We start from the raw sequence: 21,179 nt of genomic DNA on the forward strand, positions 1-21,179 counted from the left end.
CACTGAGGTTCTATAAGTACATTTTTAAAAGACTGAAAATCAAAAGTGCTACTTTAAAAGATTTAAAGGACCAGTGTGTAGGATTTAGTGGCAGCTAGCGGTGAGGCTGCAGATTGCAACAAAATGAATACAACTCCCCTCCCTCCCCCTCCCCATCCAAGCCTGTGGGAGAACCTACGGTGGCTTGGAAAAACGTGAAAGTCCCTCTCTAGAGCCAGTGTTTGGTTTGTCTGTTCTGGGCTACTGTAGAAACATGGCGGTGCAACATAGCGGCCTCTGTGGAAGAGGACCTGCACTCTATATAGATATAAAGAGCTCATTCTAAGGTAACAAAAATACAACAATTCTTATTTTCATGGAAATATATACTAATTAAATCATACTTATGAATATTATATTCCATTTCTGCCAAGTCAGTTCTGCTAGATGCCAATAAATCTTACAGACTGGTCCTTTAAAAATAGCTACAAAACAAAGTACAAAATTAAAAAGCTTATCTACGGTTCAAGAAATGACAGCAATTCGATAATAATATATATTTTTTTCTTTACAGCTGATACAAAAGCAATCACAGTGCAATAAGCTGCAATTATTAAATTTCCCCATGTTTTTTTGTCTGGAAATGAAGATTTATATTTTTTATATCTTTAATCCCTAATCTCTTTCCCTTCTTTAACTAGACCCAGTCTAGGTATTTTACATATACACATATACAAGCTCCAGGCTTGTATTATGAGTCCTGAGTGATGGTTTGTGTTATTTCCTCTCCACTGACCCAGAGTGGAATCAAGTAATCAAGTCGCTTGTCAAACGGCACCAAGAGGTAACTAACTGATGGTTGATGTTAATGCTGGTACATGACAAACTTTAACTGCTGACTTTGAGTCTACCTGTGTGACACGTGCCACATCCTTTTAATCCATCTAGCTCTTCTCCTGTAGCATATGATGTCTGGTGGATCCGGTGCTGGTACTGCCAAGGCCAGAGCTGCCAGCCTGTTTCCGCATCCAGTCCAGCATGTAGAAGCGCAGCATCAGGAGGAAGCCTGGGGGGACAGATCAGAACCAAGATTCATTTATTTTCTCTTCCTACTTCAGCTTTTCAGAATCAATCTACAGCACAGTGACTGTGAGTCTTTCAGTTACACTGATTTTAGTTTAACTCAATCAATAAAGGAAATGCACATACTCACTAGAGCATGTACACAGTGTTTGGAGGGTGATTTTGCTTCTGTTGTTTGTGAATGCTGCCTTGCAGACGTCTGATATTCTCTGTCTTGTATTACATTTATGAACTTGGACTTGCTTAAGTTATGTAGTTTTTCAATTTTTCAATGTTTTGTTTTGTTTTTTCCACTTGGTTACAAAGTGTGTGTTTCAGGGGGAAAAAGGATTTTTTCTTTTCCTATGAAATGTATTTAAATCTTTTAATCTTTTCAGTGATATCATGTAATTTAATTGGTTAACAATAGGAGAGAACTTAAGAGTAGTATCTGGTAAAATTAAATTAAAATTGTGTGTACTGTTTGCATGAAGCTAACTCATAACATAATGTGTCATGGAACAACTGTGAATATAGGGCCATGCATACTCCAGATGTGGGTCTAAGCACTTGTGTTATTAACTGTCACATGTTAGCAAGTTGGTATAGAGAATACTATTTCTGAACTACCAACGTGCAGCAAAAACAGGGTTAATAAGTTGAGTTTTTGGACATGAATCAACAACAAGTGTGCTGCATGTCAGAGGAAACAGCTTTTCTTCTGATAGGCACCAGTAATAGAAAGCCTTGATTAACCATGGCCATTGTCTCATTCTCACACTGATACAATGGACCACTGGCTCCCAATACAGTCAGCAATCTCTTGGAAAACAATGAAAATAACTCTGCCCAAAACCTGACTATATATAGTTAAGCCTTCTGTGACAGTGGTAAAAAAAATACTGTAAAACTATGCAGCTTGTCATTGTTCATTCTAACTCTGTCTTCCTTTGGATCACTATATTTGCCTGTGTGACAACAATGCCAAGTCTGGTGGCGGCATATGATGCCAAGAAATGCGATTCTTCTACCTTGAAATGAATTGAGGATGCAGGAGAGGAAGAGAATGCAATCAGAGAGAGGTGTGAAGTCCAGGAAGGTGAGACCCCAAGTTGTCCCGAAGAGGCAGCTGAGGCCCCAGATACTGAGAAATGCGACACGGTTCTGCTTCCATTCGTTCCTGGTGTGAATCTCCCTGTAGACCAGGACCAGCATCACAATGCCCGAGATCACCAGGATGGCCAGGACCGTCATATTGGTGAAATAATGCGCCAGCCAGGCCTTTTTGTTGTTTTTCATCCAGCACCTGGAAACACAAGATACCCTTAGAGAAAGAAAAGCAAACAATCCCAGAATAGTTTCCAAATGACTTATTTTTTTCTGAAACTGTCATGACATCACTCCTCTACTGTCAAAACAAAACATGTGACTGTGATTTATGATACTGGCTTTTATTTGTACATTATCCAGGCATTACTGCGTATGTTTCTCTATTCCGAGTATCATTGTAATAATAATCTTGCTTACATCAGATAAGGATTGGATACGTCATCGCTTGGCACCACCTCTCTCACGCCATAGACGTCACCCACTGCAGCCAGGATGATGATAGGAACAGCAGGGAGAACTGGAAAATACATTTTAAAGGTTATACACACATTACTATCATGTTTATCTTAATGTACCTTGAACTAAGAAATGTTACTTAACACACTCACTGTAGCCGACCAGGTTCCAGATGTACGGCTTCGGGGAGGGGTTGAAAACCATGCAGACCAACCAGAAGGTGTGGAAAACCTCTATGCCCATCCAGACGAAAGAGCTGAGCAGGGCGTAGTGAAGGGCGGCCCCCACCCAGACGCACACACCCTGCCCTCCCGCGTTGGCCAGGATCCCGGTGAAGAAGAAGAGCAGATTGAGGAGGGTGAGGGAAACAGCTAAGCCCAAGTGGATGGGTATGGACTGCTCATTAGATCGCCTGCTAGAGGCGGGAGAGAGACAGGGAGTGAAAGAAGGGGGGAGTGGAAATGGGTTTGTCGCATCATTCTTAAAGATCGTTTGATTTTCTGATACGCTGCATAAGCTCTGAAAAAGTAGTGTTACCTCTTCCTGAAGAGGAAGATGATGAGAGCGATACAGCTGATCACTGACACGGGGCAACCCAGAGATGTAATGGCGGTCAGTGCCAGGAGGTGGCGCACTGGTCGAGCCTCCAGTTGCTGTCATGGTACACAGAACAATGAGAAGAGAAACAGGGCCTTTGAACATCTAAATACGCTGTTCATGCTTCTCTTCATATGTATTTTTTGGTGTGTTTCTTCTTCTTCTTCTTGTATAAAAAAGTATCAGTGTATCGGCTGTATATCTCACCACCAGGACAGAGAAGTAAGTCATGTGGTCACAGTGGCACTCGGTGTGTTTTGGTCCTTTCCCCTGTGTCTCACACCCGTCAACCAACCAATTCACCTTCATCGGATCTACACAAAGAATTGAAACATACTTCGTTATCATCTATGGGATCAAGAGAGAAACCAATATATGTTATGTGAGAAATTTTGTGGGGGGTTTTTTTTGTTAACAAGGGGGTTCCAACCTTTCTTGGTGTCCCATGAGACACATTTCCTTGAATGTGTTTTCTGAAATGACACAGAAAAAGAGATGTAAGCTATTATTATTATTTCACATGAAGACAGATGCTACAACATTTACAGTCATATCAAGAAAAGGTCAGGTACTTTGTAGTAAACACCGCACAGCTCAAAAAAAACCCGACATGTCAGGTAGCATATTAAATGGTGGGTTTATGTGCGAAAGCGTCTTGATTGTCTTAAGCGTATAAACAACACCATCTGTTTTCACAAGATGTGAAGTAAGAAAAGAAAAAACCTCAAGTGGTTTTTGTGTGCTCTCTGTGTTGTTTAGGCAGCTTGAAACAGACGTCATGGAACAGGAAAGGAGCATCTATTTTCCTTTTTTTTTTTTTTTCAACTGTGTTTGCAGCAAACCAACATTTGAGCGGTGTTAACGGACATGTACAGCGCAGACATTTGTTAGAGTTGTGTTTGTTACAGCAAGGGTTTAATTTTGGCAGCATTTCAGGAAAAAATATCCAACTCCACTCACAGTAAAGGGCTTTCCATGCTGTCTGTGTGATCAATTCATAAAAAGCACCTGTAGCCACCGTTAAACAGTGAGCAAAACCACCAATTTTCCCTTAATTAGTTAACAAAGACAATTACATTCACTGTTTGTAGCATCAAACGCTTGAATTTTGAATGGGAGACTTTTTGCACCACATTTTAAACAGTAAAAATCTGAAAGTATAGATTTAGATGATATAAACTCTCATTCGCAAAAGCAAGCGGACTTACAGGAATGACATCATGGTGGAAACTGATCTTGATTGGCTCAGGCAGATCTCTGATGACCTCGTTCTCCACGGTGATTCCTACCACATCATTGAGAATGATGCCCTCCTTGTGACCCTCCTGAAACACACAACTCACATCTTTACCTTCCCACTCGTACAAGTCTACATATTCACATACAGGAAGACAAGTGTCTCTTCTGTGTTGTGTGTGTTGACAGAGAGCAAACAGAGGCTCACCTGGAACAGGGAGTTGTTTTTGAAGAAGGTGCAGACTACTTTCTTATTGTTCTTTGCAGCTTCTTTTAGAGTAGGGGGCAGATGGACAGAGGTAACGGACTCTGGAGGAGCATCTTTCATGACCTAGAAAACAGAATATATAGAGTGAAGAGAATACATGAAAAGTATTCAGTTTAATAGATGTAGTAACATTGCCAGTAAATTCAAATGTTTTCACATTAAAATTGTGAGAGAAATCAATGACACGACTTGTTCCACCCTGCTGCTCTGCTTGTGAGAGTGTGCATCACAACCTCATAGTGTACACATTTGTAATGAGTAGATCTGCCTGTAGATTGCTACCTATGGCCGGGTACTTACACAAACGGATCTATTTTAAGATCATTTGGAGGAAAAATGTCAGCTTTCCACATCCATCCTCTACTTGCCAGTGAAATGCTGTTATCTGTCTCTTTCATGTGGCTAGCCTCTCATCTATTTCCTCATCTCCAGTAAATCACCGTGCTAGACTTGAATGAAGCTGTTGAGAGAGTTACTCATTCACTGGGTTAAAAACCTCCTATAAAGTAAGCCTATGATTAAAAAATGGACACACACAGTCACAGATGTGTGGCAGTCTACCAAGTAGAGCAATGTTATAGAGGGGAGGTGAGTGTAGGTCCTCTGTAGCCATTGTAATGCTTCCTAAGCGCAACTAGAGGACAGATACACAGGCTGTGAGTTATTTTCTGGATTTATTAAGCACTTTGCATGTGAATTAAGAGAATATATTAAGCTATATTTTAATTGTTCATCTGACACAGGAACAAAACAAAACAGGAAAACTCTCATTCTACCCATTGCTGCCACTAAAGAGGAATTATTTTATACTTTTCATACACAGAACCAGCTCTAGAAATATCACTAAATTATAAAGTCACTACTGAGAGATAAGCAACGCTACTACTACTACTACTACTACTACTAACAATAATGCACTCTGAGAGAACTGCTGTGTCAGATGCATGATGAAAGACTCTTCATGGTACCAGTAGGACTGCTGTGCAGCTTAAATATTTTTGAAGAGGACCATGTGATGCAGTTGAAACCTACAAAAAGCTTATAAGTGGCCATTTGAGTTAAGATTATTTTGCTACAGTGATTCATTTCACTTTCAGTTTACGTATAAGAGGAAATGTGCTTTATTTTTTGAATATGCTGCTAAGACACAAGAAGGAACCAGTGGGGTGACAGTCATGCTGAGGTAGTCTGTGTAAACCACATCATATTTACTGGTAAGGCTGGCCTTCTTCTGTATTTTTCTTACTCTAGACAAATACCAAAAATGAATTCATCCTACTAACTGTGTATCCAAAGTAGTGCATCAAAAATAGTTCCCAACAAATACGCTATTTACTTTGGTAGTAATGTTTGCTAAAAGCTACAGTGCCCAGCTGTTTTAGGAAATTGTTTAGTCATTTAAAAAGTGAAAGTATGTATTTGTCATCTGTTTTTAAAGATTTACATCTTCAGTAGAAACCAGTGAGCTGGAGGCTGACCACATCTTACAGCTCAGGGAAGATGAAAAGTATTGAGAGATGGACTAATGTACAGCTGGTTTTGGTCTTTTCATTAAGTCCTGGTATCCTTCTGAATGTGATAATGAGTCAACTCCTCTTTTTGTGTGTTTGTCTTACAGGCGAAGTGATGTTGTAGCCTCTGAAATCCTCCTTCATCTCCACCTCAGCGCTGCGAGCACAGGGGGTATTCTTCAACCTAGACACACACATTAACACACACCACCATGATTTGACATGATAAACTGCAGTTTGAGATGGCTATTATAAAACAACAATTTATTTTTTAACCCTAACACAGTATCAAGTTTAGTATCCTGTTTGTAGTCAAAGTTCGTTTTTTTTCACTGAGGCTTGATTACACAAAGCTTCTAGACATTGGCCTCAGTAATTAAGACAAAGTCATATGAGGAAGGATGTTGACTAAAACACCCTGTCATGCTACTACGACAGTTAACGTCATGGCATATTTGAGATTAAAGAGAGAGGAAATTACATGTTGTTTTCCTGGCTCGTATTAGGACACGATGTTTCTGCAAAAAACAAGAAAGAAAGCATAGTTTTGACATGTCAAACACAATCAAAATCATTTGGATCATCTTTGGATTTTGAGTTGAACAAATCCATCCATCCTTGCATACATTTGACTGGACGAAGGGGAATTTTAACAATTAATGTGGAGAAACTGACTTTTTGAAGTCATCAATAACACAGAAAATCTTCACTTTACTTATAAAGAATAAAACTTATTCCATATACAGGTGAGATAGATAACATTAATCCTTCCTTACTGCAGCTATTGCGGCTTCCATTGAACACGTAGGCTGTCATCGTTTTATCGGTGACTAAATCACTTTTGATCATTCCATTGACAATGCCGTAGGTTGCTTCTGGTGACTTGGGGCCATAAGTCAGCTCAGAGCAACAGGAGTCTGGCACGCCAGCGGGCTCGCATAGAATAAAGGTCTCTCCTTCAACCTGTACAACAAATAAGAAAAGACAAACAACAACAAGCTGCATTATGCTCTTCAACAAGGAATTAAGCTACTGTAGAATATACAGTGCAAACTGTACACATTCACTGTTTGTTTTATCATTTGCTGCTTTTCACTTGGTATTATCTTGATAATGCATCTGCCAACAGCAGTTACTTTTGTTTTCACAATATCTATATTGTGGGAGGATGACTTCTTGCTATCCTCCCACATTGAGCAGGTTTAGAAAAATGTATTTGTCTTTGATGTTATGGAGCCAGATGATCATGAAGAGATACAGTGTGCCTGATCACTCACGGGTGATAAATCTGGGTTACATTAGCTTCTGAAGGTGAGAAGTTGCTGCATGCAAACATACTCCACAACAAATCCTCATCTTGCCTCCTTGCGCCTTTTGTTACCTGCAATTTCATCTGGTCCAGCAATGGCTCCCAGTACAGACAGAAGTGACTTTTCTCCCTTGAATTAAGTCCATACTCAATCACCTCGGACCGTGCACACTGAGCCGTGATCTGTCCACTGATGGACAGAGAGCTCTCATTGGCTGATATTAAGATATGTTTACAGCCCGTAGACAGGTTGATGTTCAGGCTCAGGGAACCACCGCCATGTCGCCAGGTGCCACAAAAGTCCCCGTCATTTTCACTTGAAACTGGTGGATGAAGAGACAAAAAGAGGTTGACAAACAGTAGCTTGATGTTTGGTTTTGTATTTGAAAAATGACTGAAAATACATATTCAGTCCTAATAAGATATGTGAATTCAATTTTGACACAATGGTGTTTTACACACAAACCCACAGACACACAGATGAGCTCACACTCTAAAAAATAAAAAAAAAAAGTAACACCATCCTGACACACATTTTTCATGTGTAGAAACATTCTTATTGACGCAAATAATGGTCAAAAAGATTTTGGGCTTGTGAAATTATGTTAAGAAAGAAACAAGCCTGTGGTTGATCATCCTTTGTAAACCTGTGAAAAAGATCTGCATGAGAAAGTCCGCACATATCAACAGTGAGTTTACAAAAAGACTCAGAAAAAAAAACCTACTATGTGTGAAACTGAGAGTGAACTTACTGTGAACTATTTCCATGAGTCACTGGTACGTACCATGTATGTACGGTGCAAATAGAGGTTAAGTCCATTTAATTATAGAACACATTTTAAAACAACAAATGTTGACCAAAGTGATTTACAGTGAGATGAGAATTACTATCAAATAAAATCACAGATATAATTATGAGGATCAGGAGGTAACAAAAACCGCTACAGGATGTTATTCCTGCCAGCTGTACAGTGACACCCTCAGTGTCCAGAGAGGGGACCACTCTGACAGTGAAGACATTATCCATCACACTGTCATTTGAACCCACACTGTGGTCAGAGATTACATCCGTAGTGATAAGAACTACCAACTACCAGTTTAACTCTCTAACGCCTGGGACACACTGGATGTGTGAGCAGCGCGCGTGCGTCGCGGAACCTCTTGCTGTTCATTTCAGCGCCCGTGTTAACAGGTAAGAGCAGCCACACAGCCTGCTGCGTCGCTTCATCTTGAGATTCGAGGTCTCGACTATTTTCTCCATGTGACGCGCGCGGTTCTCAGCAGAAATAGACCGGGGAACGAGAAAGATAAGGCTGCCAGTGGCAGAAGCGCCACAGCAGATGCGCTTCCTGTGTGGACGCTGCAAGCATGAGAGATGCAGCGGTTCAGCAACGCACACCCACTGCTGAGGTTCACACATCCAGTGTGTCCCAGGCGTAAACAACAAGTTTAGAGATTAAACTCTATTCTCGGTCCTCACACTTGAGAACTTTGTATGTACGTTGGAGGCATAGTGCAGGATGTCTCGGGCACGTTTTGAACGGACACTACAGTTCATCCGATCAACTTCAACTCAACACAAAATTGTCGACTCCAGATATTCTGCATGTGAAGTGTTAAGGGAACATTGGTAAATTATAGCGTCTACTGATAGCCTGTGTATGAGGCATTTAGGGAACATTGGTAAATTGTATCATCTACTGATAGCCTTCATCTGAGGTGTTTAGGTAAATTGTAGCATCTACCAATAGTCTGCCTGAGAGGCATTTAGGGGACGGGCACAACTCTCTCTAGGTATTGAAAAATCGTCCTGTTCTGAACACACATGTTTAGAACGGGCACTGCAATAGTGTACACTTAATTCTAACATCCATGGACAATCATGCACATTACTACCGAAGCAATTCCACCTGACTTGCACTAATGTACAGTGTATTATAGCATAACATCACTGAACAGTGTATACTCAGCAAATAGTATATTATAGTTATGGTTATATCTCTAGTCTCTATTCTATTTATTCTTTAAATTGTATTTGTTTCTTTATCTACCTCACTGTTTTTGTATTTTGATTAATGTCAAGTGGCTGCTGTAACATTTTAATTTCCCTTTGGGATTAATAAAGTACTTTGTCTGTCTATCTAATGAAAGCATAGGATAAAAAGTTTGGGATGAATTTGTAACAGAGAATTTAACAGAGAACAGTGGCGTGCCAGCTGACTTCTGGTATTTTTATGGCTGGGCTTGTCTGTGGCGTACTTGAATACGGGGCGGGATCAGAAAGAATACATTATCATACATTACGGGTGGCCGTGTTAGAGGCCGTGACAATCATGGCCAATAACATTCGCTACTTTCATCCCTTTTAGACAAAGGGTATTTCCTGTTATGCACTGGCAGTTTGGAAATAATGGTGAGAGCTCTTCAGAAACTTAGTGTTTTCTGGGGCATGAAGAGTTTCATATATGACTACAGCAGCTCACATAGATCGATAAGAGCGGCTGATGACTCTTAAGTAGAATGAAATGTTCCATGGGACTGTGTGAACTGTTTTCAATGTGTCAGTATTCAACACAGCTGTGGATTTGTGCTAAAAACTGAAATAGGATAATCAACCATAACAGATATGTTTGATAAGCACAGAAGTTTCTGTGGTTATTTTGTAACAGTCTGCTAGTTGCAAAAAAAGTTAAGTGGTGGATGTCCTGTGTGTAACTGTGGCTTGACAGTACGCATCATCGCTCCAACAGACCCTTTTCACAACAGATTTGTTGAAGCAAAAAGTGCACAGGTGTAAATAATAACACTAACAATGGCTCCATTCTAATAAGTGTCCCAGTAAGCCGTGTCAGTGGGTGAGCGCTGGGACTGGCTCATCTACGTGGAATGCAGCCCTCATTAATGTTATTAATTCCAACTGTGCTTTTACTGGTTTGACAAGTCAAAATGGAAAAGGTCTATTAGATGGAGAAGAAACAGATACCTGCCACCAAAAGAGAGTGACCAGAATAAAGGAAATGCCTTCAGTATAGTCTACTAACTGGTCTTAATAAGACATGCTGGTAAGAATCACTGATTCATCTTAACGTTATCAGAATAAAATAGTATTTTTCAGTGTCATCGCATCAGCTGGAAGAATATAGAATAAAGGTGAAACAGACGAGCAAAACTTAAATAAAAGGGTGATTTTAGAGAGGTTTGTGTAGGCGAGCTTTCGTAAACCTTTCTGGAAACCGCATAGTTGCAGACAGCATGACAGACGCGGTCATCCTTAGCACCAAGACTGCAGTGCAACATGAGTGACTAAAAACCCACAAAATTTGCACTTGTGACTTAAAGATGTGTGCATGTACATGTGTGAACAAGTAACTTCATGTGGTTTTTTTTTACAAGTTTATGAAGGGCGATACTAGGGGTGCGCTAAAAAAAAAAAGCGATTCACATAAGAATCACAGTTCTATCTCTGTCGATTCAGAATCCATTCAGAAAATAATGTTTTATTCCTCTCGCTCACCGGCTTTCTCTCCACCACAGCTCGTTTTCCTTGTGCACTCTCTGGCTTGCTCGACCACTGCTTCTCTCTCTCTCTCTCTTGTCTTTTTGAAATGAGTCGGGCAGCCGTCAGCAAAGCTTTACTTTTAACATAATCAAACAAAGAGAAATGTCCTCCCCTCTTCCTAGTAAAGTTTTTGTCAAAAGGTCGGCGTTGTGCAGCGTTACAGGTTGCGTTTCTCCAAAAGTTGATTGTGGTTCAACTTTCTCTCTGTGGCCCCCAACCCTGCAGCCTAAGTGCACAACACACAACCTGTCAGCCTGCCAGCTGGTTACCTTTGCAGCTAAATATAGCAGGCGGCTCTTGTTTGTTTGATTTTGTTATTTGAAGTATGAATTTAAGTTATTATTTGAAGCTTTACACTTAGTTTATCTTTGCAATCATTTTTATTTTTTTATTAAGTATTCATTTTACTCTTTGTCTCAGGGCCGCTTTGGTTTCCTGTTGACTGAGTGTACTACAGGAAAACTAATCTTACTCTGGTTGACACTGTTGTTTATTTTCTCATCTGAACAATGTAAGCAAAACTGAAAGTTTCCATGTTCCACTGTCACATGCTCAAATGTCCTCTGTGGTCCAACCAAAAGACATACAGACGTATGCATCAGGCTGGAGCTGCAGTGTGTAGCAGCACAGTTTTGACGCTGAATATGAGGATCAAACAGCTGCTTAAGATGATAAAGTCTCTTTTTCATCTTACATGTGGAGTGGAGGATGATTAAGATGAAGCCAGCCCTCAGAGTATTGGTCAGTCGGAGCTCCATTGGTGACAACTGCAAGAGGTAAGCACAGGGAATGAAATGCAGCTGTAAAAAAGGAACAAATACATGGTTTATTTCTGCATATAGGCAGGGAGAGCAGTCAGTAAGCACATGAGAAACTCCACTGGAGGATTAAATGAAAAAGCATGGTGTGCATGTGCTGCCTGTACAAATAAGTTATAATTATGTATCCAAAGGCAAATTCCAATAAAACACAGGCATATCCCTTACATTCTTTCTATGTGCAGACATACATCCTGTATGAAACAAAAAGTCCCTATCTAAAGGCAACACAGGTTTGACATCATAAAAAGTTTTATAAATAATATTTTCCTGCACTGTTATCTATACTCATATCCATGAATACAAATGGGTTCAGGCTCAATATACACAGTGACCTTTCTGTGCTGTTATCAAGTCTTACACTTTAACTTGCACACACACACCAACAGTTCATTTTTTTCATCATGCCAAGTTTCAAAGAAAAGAGTAACATAGTTGATATTGACTGTTTCTATATTAACCGCAGACGTTAAGTAACTAAGTTCCCTTAAAAAACTTCCACTTGCAACATATTAGACTGAGAACCAAGTGAACGTTATCAGACAGACATTCGTCAATTAACCACACACGTCACGTCTCACACACGTGTGAGAGAACCCACTGTAACCTGGTTATACACTACATGATAACACAAGTCAATGATTCCTGTCAAAATTATTGCTTCTCAAAGTTCTATGATGAATGATCATTTACTACAATAACATGATCTCAATTATTTTGGTCTAATTTGTTATTTTATATTATTTACTTTTATATATATATATTTACATATATATATAATTTATTTCTCATTTTTTTCATTTAGTTTTTATTTGTTTTTCAGCTGAATTATATTGAAAGTTCGAGGAAATCCACTGTTAAAAAGTTCAATAAATGCATGATGTTTCCAAAGTCAATGAGTAATCGTGTTAAATAATCTCAGTGTTGACCGAAATAATTGTGATAAAGATTTTTGCCATAATCGAGCAGCCCTGATGTACAGTATGTGTGACAACGAAAAGTTGTGTAAGGAGATGTAGCCTAGGTTTTGGAGGGGAAATGGAACAGTCGTGGTTGTCGTCACAAGTCAGACAGGAACCGGCTGAACCACAGACAGCAAAAACTGCACAGTCTGTGGGGTCAGTAGCCTATATATAAGTAAGAGACACACACCTAATACTCGAGACAGACCTAAGCCTTGAACAACCAAGAAGCCACACACATACGCAGACAATTAAACAAACACACACACACACACAAACTACAATGAATTTTGTGCTTTATAATACTTCACCACTTTAACAGATGGTAGTAGCTTGTGCATCATTTACTGATTTAACATTGCAACAATGCCATTTTCACTGGATTTCACCGGAGTGTTTAATTAAAAGGACCAGTGTGTAAGATTTAGTGGCATCTAGCGGTGAGGTTACAGATTACAACCAAATGAATACACCTCCCCTCACCATCCCCTTCCAAGAATGCAGGAAAACCAACAGTGGCAGCGAAGCTCTCTAGAGCCAGCGCTCAGTTTGCCTGTTCTGGGCTACTGTAGAAACATGGCGGTGCAACATGGCAGGCTCCATGGAGGAGGACCCGCTCCCTATGTAGATATAAAGGGCTCATTCTAAGGCAATGAAAACACGACGACTCTTAGTATCAGCTGATTATACACTAATGAAAGCATGTTATGAATATTATATTAGGGATGCTCAGCAGCCGCACAATTCTCCGTTCTTCCTCTATTTGGCGTTGTCAGGTTAGGTTAACCAGTTGTGACTAACTTTGGAGCTGTTTCACTTTTCTAACCACTTGTGCATTTCAGTTCTTCAAATGCAATATTGCATATTCTTAGTTTTATCATTTCCATACCTATTTACAACTTATTTGGGGTAAAATCAACCAGCATAACACACAGTGTGAGACTGTGTTAAAGATGGACAAACAGCTCAGAAATAAAAGATATATTCTGGGGAAGGTGAGTAATCTGTATGTCAGAATGACTTGCTGTACATAATATACTATTCTACTGAAAAAAGGACAATATATAAATACTAATAACTTTGACTTGAGGATGCACATGAGGATATGCAGCCTCTGTAACTCTGTGACATAACATCATTTGGTTGCATTGTGGTTTTGGTACTTCTCCTTTAGATGACTAGAGCGGCATTAGAAGATTAGGGAAAGCTAAGGTGTGACTTCACAGTGGTTTATGAAGAGGAACTAATGTTAAACACACCCGCATGCACGTACACACAGTCATGTTTCCAACACTGCAGAGGATATTACATTGACTTACATTCATTTCCTGGAGATTAACCTTAACAATATCCAAAACATGCCTAACCTTAACCCTTACTGTAAAAAAGGCAGCTGTGGGCAAAAGCGGCTTCAGTTTCTGCTCCTTTGTTAATCTGTGACTAAAAACTCAGTGAGAGGGTGTCAAACTTTAGTCTTTTCAAAGTCTTCTAGTGTATGGTAGGCATTAAGTATTTACAGCTACAGCACTTTTACTGTGGAGCTCCTGAGACTATTTAAAGGAATCCATTGTAAACATAAACAAAAGCTAAATAAGCTTATTTTATTACAACAGAGGTTACAGCCCAGAATGGGGTCAGACCCGACTGGCTTGAAGAGCACACAGTCAAGTGGTCCTGTGGTGATAACTGTGGATACAAATGCGGTGGTGGTCTACTACATCATGTTATGCAGAAACCTGGTGTGGTTTCAAAAGCACAAACCTACTTATCAGGCAGAGGAAGGTTTTGGAAATTCAATTGAGAAACGTGAGAGTGAAAAGGTCGTTCTTTAACCCTGAGTTACAAAAACTGAAGGTCCACTTACTAGCTTTTCAGAGACCTTCAAACGTACCTCATGGTATTCATCAGCAGATGGGAGTTGGCTCTGTTGTCATGGAGATGACATCTCCATGACAACTGAGCAAACCATTTCTTTGTCTATTGATAAAATAGACAAATAGATCAAATGACCAGGTGGGAATATCTGTTTTTGGCTACTCCAATGATATAAATACCAGGACAAGGAAATGTGAATTTGAAATGTTACAAATTCGTAACATTTCAACATCATCTGTAATGCAATAAAAGCCACTCTTCATAAAACATTACCTTGGTAAGATTCTTACCTTATCTTCTTGTCATTAGTTTTTTTAAACAGATTACTTCAAGTCTTGAATGTCTCAATCTCTACCAAGAGAGGATGTTATGATAAAGACAATAAATGTAAAATGTTTTCACAAAATAGTCAGAAATTATGTAAAACTGTTCTGGTTTGGTTTGACAGCTACACATAATTGAAACAATGTCCATCTTTGGCGAAATTTAGACCAAACCAGGATAGCACGGTCATTTTTTGGGGAGGAATAATGACATATGACTCTACAACAGTCATTCAGCATCACACTGGTGGTGAACACAGCATTAATGTGTGACTCACGTCAGCCTCAACCAGTTTTGCCTCAATACGTCTATCTGACTATAGATAGTGTATTGATGAAGAGGGCTTCCAGTTCCACTGAAGGAAACAGTAAACCAGTGTCACCCCACCCACAGAAGTGTGAAAAGTGTGAACACACAGTGGAGCTCTCAGTTCTCAAGAGAAGGCAAAAATGTCCCCTACTATCTTCCTCAACACAAAACCCTTCTGTGTGTGTACAAGTGTGTCCCCAATATGAACGTCTGTAATCTTACTCTTTCAAAGAAGTGTATTTACTGCAGGAAAAATACATTACTTTTGTGTGTGGCTTGATGACAGAACCATTATTTGCTGTTTCTCAGCTCAAACACTACGTTTTCCCTCTCTCACACTAGATTTCAACTTGCTGAATTGGCATGACATGTAAGCTAACCCTCTCTCTACCCCCACACCCTCTCTATTGTCCCAGCACGGCGCCCAGGCATCAATTCAGCCAAAGAATTTCCTCTTTTCTTTCACTTCCCAGCTCTTACGTGTGTGTGCAAGCGCGTGAGAAGCACGGACCAAAGACTGGCATAAATTGCTGTGTGTGTGTGTGTGTGTGTGTGTGTGTATGTGTGTGTGTGTGTGTGTGTGTGTGTGTGTGTGTGTGTGTGTGTGTCATGTACAAGACGCACACTGGAATGCTGCTCGCATAGCATTTCTCATTTTTCAGAGCCCGACCTACTCATTCTGAAACTTGTTGCTTCAGTGCACCTGTCACTCCTACACACTAATAAGGGATGATATTGGGCCCCGACATGTGTTTATGTGTGAAGGCATGCAAATCCTCCAGTTACCCACACATGTGTGAACGAGATAAGGCCCCGTAACCTCCTGACCTCTTAGTCTGTCACTTAGTGTTTTCAAATAAAAAATTCCCATGTATCTTCCCATCTCTGCATTACATAGGGGTATGACTCACACCGTCACACTCAGACAAGCTTGCCTCTATTAATCATCTTCACAAGTCTTGTTTGACCACACGTACAGTGACATGGCAGTCTAAACAAGGTGTGATACAGACAGCAGAAAATAGTGACAGAGAGAGTGGGTATCAGACTGAAAGTAGAGCAGTGAATCAACTCAGTTATGTCTGAGACAATTAAAGATTTATGGTGGCTCACAAGCGGTATGGGTCTAGGGATGGCAATGTCAGTCCATCAGTCCACCACTTTGGTCCAGACAGAAAGATCCCAATAACTACTGGATGGATTGTCATTTGGTACAGACATTCACAAACTTCCTAGAATGAAGCCTATTGACATTGGTGACCCACTGAATTTTCCTATAGCCCCACCATGAGGTTGACATATTGTGTTTTAGTGAAATATTTCACTAATGGATTAATTGTCATGCAATTTGGTACAGATAACCATGGTACCCAGATGATGTATCCAACTGACTTTGGTGACTTTTCATCTGCTTTACAATTGCGCTTCAGAGGGAAATATCTTGACAAATATTGGATGGATTGTCATGAAATTTGGTTCAAATTCCCAACAGGATGAATTGTAATCACTAGAGTTTTCATCTTGTGCCATTAATGGGTTACATTTTTAATTTGTCCAATAGTTTTGTTTGGTTTATGACCACATACCTGCAAAACTAAGCTGTACTTCATGTTTAGGGATAATGTTTAGTGCAAATATTAGCATGCTAATAAGATGGTGAACATGGTAAACATTATACCTGCCAAACATAACTCGTTAGCAATGTCACTGTGAGGATGTTAGCTGATTTTAGCGTTTAGCTCAAAGCACCACTGTAAGAACAGTCTGACAAAACCGCTATAAGAGGTGTACTGTAGACTCATATGCTGCTTTTAGTACGTACTAACATGCAGTATGCATACAGTATGCATACAATTGGGACATACTACTTTGTCATAACACTGTGCCTTGAACTTTGACCCATTTGCTCATACATCCATCGTAGGCTGTAGTGCAAAATTTGAATATTGTTGACAAAATGGTTTGTGCTTGAATGCATCATCTGTCTGTGCTCTCTCAGCGGCTCAATCAGTATGATGTAGCCTATCTTTCGCTGTGCAGAGGATTGTGGGTCAGAAAAGATAAAGGTCAGATGGGAAGTGATTTCTATCAAAAAGGTGATTTGGCTTTTATGTAACAGCTGCACCTCAGATCTTGATATCATCATACAGGAAAAGCTGTCAGTACTGTAAAGCCCCTTAAATATACCACTTCCTGCACTTCTCAGTGATTATAGCACTTGAATGTCAATTCTTCTTGGATGGTTGCAATTGCTTATTTAATGTCTGCTGACTGCTCACCTGAATGATATATTGTGATTTTTCGGGTCTCAGTTTTCTCCTGCAATAAGTCGTGGCTTGCAAAGCACATTTCAGGTACAGTTAACAATAAAGAAAAAGAAAAGTTTTCATCATTGCCTTACACACACATTTAGATCAAATGTGTAATGTGGATGTTTTGTCCTTTTAGTCTTCCTTCGCCCTCCTGCAAGCAGCAGAGTGAAGGCGCAGAGAATGTGCATGGAAGAGTAATTCAGGGAACAAAAGCTGCTCTTTGTTGTCATGGCTTAGAGCTGAAGTGACAGCTAGCGTAAATGAGGGTCAAAGATCATTGGCCGGTTCTGAGGCTGTTTAAGCCAATGGTTAAAAGACATGCACACATACAAACAGCTCTCACTCTCTGTGCAACACTGGGACAAAATGACAGGCGAGGCACAGAGGTTACAGGCCACTTTGAAAAATGATATTTCTAAATTGTCATATGAGTAAATTTATTGCAGCAGAAGATTCATGATGCCCACAATTTGATAAACCGGGTTTATCGTCTGTGTCTTTGGAGTAGGAGTAAAACAAATTCACCATGTAAGGTAGTAAAACGACACACCTGTTTCACGACCACTTTCAGGAAACAGTCTCTTCTCACTTTTTTTTCTGAAATAACACTTTGACCATATTTGTCTTTTTCATTTGTCAGGACTGTGCGATTAGCTGAGCGCACCGCAGTAACCGCACTGCCCTCCCTGCAGAGCCTACACAACAGGAGGTGCGTAAGCAGAGCTAGGAGGACAGTAGAGGACCCTCACTACCCCAGCAGTGGACTGTTTGTGTGGCTGCGATCAGACAAACGCCTACACAGCCACAAATCACAAGGTGAGGGACTGAATAAGACTGACTATCAGAGCCATGAACAATGAACAATCAACTCCCCAGCACTTTCACCTATGTATATTATACTATACTCTGCACTACTGTCATTCAAATGCTAGTTCCACCTTATCTGCACTGTTTACTATATAACCATATTTAATATTTTGTATATTTTGCTAACTTTGTATGTTTTGTCTCTTTATCAATAGTATTTTTTATTGTTGGCTCCATTCATAGATATAGGTATAGATTTTGTAAATATTAGCTTAGCTTTTATAATTTTTTGCACTTGCATTTTACACTGTCTGGGAGTCTGACACAACAACATCTCACTATATGTACTTGTATGCATATGTGACAAATAAAACCTCTTGAATCTTCTTGCAAAAGGAGCCTCTGAGAGAAGGTTACACTGTGCTCCAATGTTCTGAACTGCTGCCAACACGGTTACAAGATAAGATTTGTGTTTGTTTTCTTGAGTCACAATACAATAAGCAGCTGGCATGCTGTGGTCAACATGTTGATTTACAGCATGAAGTATAGCAGTTCAGGGCTTGTGTTGGAAAACTGCAGGTTACAGTCATATACTGAGCGGCTACAGAGGAAGCTTCTAATTGAAAGTATTTACAATAATGTGGACTTTCTTCCTTTCACCAGCATGCAACAAACACTAAAATAAAACCCGACAGAACTGTGTCCAAGCAGGAATGAGCATTAAAGTCTCTGCATGGGAATGTTTCAAGTTGAAGTCAAAGGCTAGACAGAATATGGCTGATGTGGAATGCTCCCTAGGCTACATTTGTGTGTGGACCTCGCATTCTTTGCGATAGCAGCGTAGTGATGCAGTGCGCGCATTTGCTTGAGTGTTTATGTGTTCCTTTATCTGTATCTTGATGTTCTCAGTGAGGAAATTGGAGGAGCAGGTGGAATGCTGCAGATATTTCCTTCGGGGCTATGAATAAATCAATAAAACAACACACACACACACACACACACGAACAGACATATGCACAGACAAAAGCCAGCATATTATTACGCTTAAATCACCCACAGCGTGGCCTTAGGTGCGGGTCACAAGGTTCAGCTTGCCATCAGGGGCTTTCTTTTCCTCATTATGAAAAATGAAGTCAGCACAAAAGAGAGGGTGTTTCTGCAATGAGTCACACATCCACTGCAATATTTGCATTTCACAGGACAGAGGGGTTTAAACAAAAAAAAAAAATCTTTCTTCATGTTGTCATTTCTTCACTTTCACCAAGTGCTTCGCTGATCTGCAAGTGGTGGTTTATGAAATGTTTGAAATAAGACAATGCCCAAAGGTTTTGGGTTTTTCACACTTTTTTTTTTCATTGAGTGCAGTCTTTTGATTGTGCATCAAGGCAATGCCAGGAAACCACACAGATATATGTGTGACAAACAAAGTAGAGCACCGTTTGCACCCTTTGAAACCCGCCTTTCAACACCAACATGAACGCAAACATCAAGCCTTGGCACAACCCTGTTACTGTAAACAATAATAAGGATAATAATAAGGATGCCTTCATGACCCCACCCCCAAACACAAACACACACATAAACAAACATTTTTAAAAACATTATTGCCTAAAAAAATATCTGATATATCTGATACATATCTGAATATATGACTAAAGGGGGATTTCACTGCAAAAAATGAGGGAGTGAACCTTGCAATTTTAATTTTATTAAATCCATACCTGGGAAAAAAATGCTAATTTTAATCACACACAAAGGCAGCCTCAGGTTCACATACATTAAGGATACGTTACAAATAAAATTTGTCATAAGAATATTTTCAAAAGACACGATATGAACGACATTATAGTTTAGCATGAATACTATGAGAATTTTTTAAAGTGCAAAAAGGTCACCAGCGGAGGTGCTAATGACTATCAAACGAGCTCAAATTAATTTGGGGTACTATATAGCCTAGCTTGTATCTCAAAGCTAACGTTAGCGATAAAGTCTTTTTCTTCTTGGGGGTCTTGGCTTACCTTAAGTAGTTTTCCTGTGAGTAGTCGAGGTTTTTTTTGTCTCCTGCTGTAGACTACCAGCCTTTCTGATGCTCAAAGCCTCCAAACAAATCGTCTTCCACTGTCGCACACAAACTGGACCCCGCAAGAAATGAAAAAGTAGCCCAGGCAGCGTTAAATACACACCGCGGTGACAACCAGGGATGGACGCTCAAATTCAGTAAATCACATAAACCGATTCAGGTTGACTACAAGGAGGATAAAAAAAAAAAAAAACTTAAGACTTATTCACTTGTTGTTTTTCAGGTCGTTTCTGGCGTTTTAAAAACACTTGAGACTGTTGGAGGATATTTTAAAAATGGAAAGTCCTGAGAACAAGACCCCTGCCAACTCGCAGCGCTGACCGATGACGCCTCTGCTCGGGTACGGACTTCGGCGGGTGCGCGAGATGTGATCTGAACACAGTGTATGGATCTGAAGCACCAACGACAATAGAGGCATTGTTTCCGGTCAGGACTTTCACAATACATCTGTGACTTATTTATTCCCCGTGTTTATCTTTGTACAGATGACCCTGTAAACATTTCGGTGAAGTTTTCAATATGCTTATTTACAGCTAATATAGCAGACAAATATAATTTATAGCGGTGGTTCTCAAAGTGGGGTCCAGGGACCCCCAGGCGTCCTT

The 21,179-nt window shown here is 40.0% G+C and overlaps 1 protein-coding gene across 2 annotated transcripts; it reads right to left on the reverse strand.

Moving 5' to 3' along the window:
* Positions 1 to 389: 389 nt before the first annotated feature.
* On the reverse strand, positions 390 to 20,965 carry LOC122991337 (adhesion G-protein coupled receptor G5-like). 2 transcript variants are annotated; one of them, XM_044364779.1, is made up of 15 exons: positions 20,513 to 20,965; positions 11,782 to 11,854; positions 7,601 to 7,851; positions 6,996 to 7,182; positions 6,701 to 6,737; positions 6,325 to 6,403; positions 4,649 to 4,771; positions 4,413 to 4,529; positions 3,635 to 3,677; positions 3,412 to 3,518; positions 3,145 to 3,260; positions 2,760 to 3,022; positions 2,569 to 2,668; positions 2,073 to 2,347; positions 390 to 1,045 (listed from the first exon to the last, which is right to left on the reverse strand). In XM_044364779.1, exons 2-15 carry the CDS (start codon positions 11,843 to 11,845, stop codon positions 924 to 926), a joined length of 1,884 nt encoding a protein of 627 aa, XP_044220714.1. In that variant the 5' UTR covers positions 11,846 to 11,854; positions 20,513 to 20,965; the 3' UTR covers positions 390 to 923. The 2 variants fall into 2 exon arrangements, with proteins under 2 accessions (XP_044220714.1, XP_044220724.1); XM_044364789.1 differs by having other exon boundaries at positions 2,760 to 3,019; positions 20,513 to 20,963.
* Between the last annotated feature and the right edge of the window lie 214 nt (positions 20,966 to 21,179).

Source organism: Thunnus albacares, chromosome 1 (genome assembly GCF_914725855.1).
Source record: "Thunnus albacares chromosome 1, fThuAlb1.1, whole genome shotgun sequence".
Classification (NCBI taxonomy): domain Eukaryota; kingdom Metazoa; phylum Chordata; class Actinopteri; order Scombriformes; family Scombridae; genus Thunnus; species Thunnus albacares.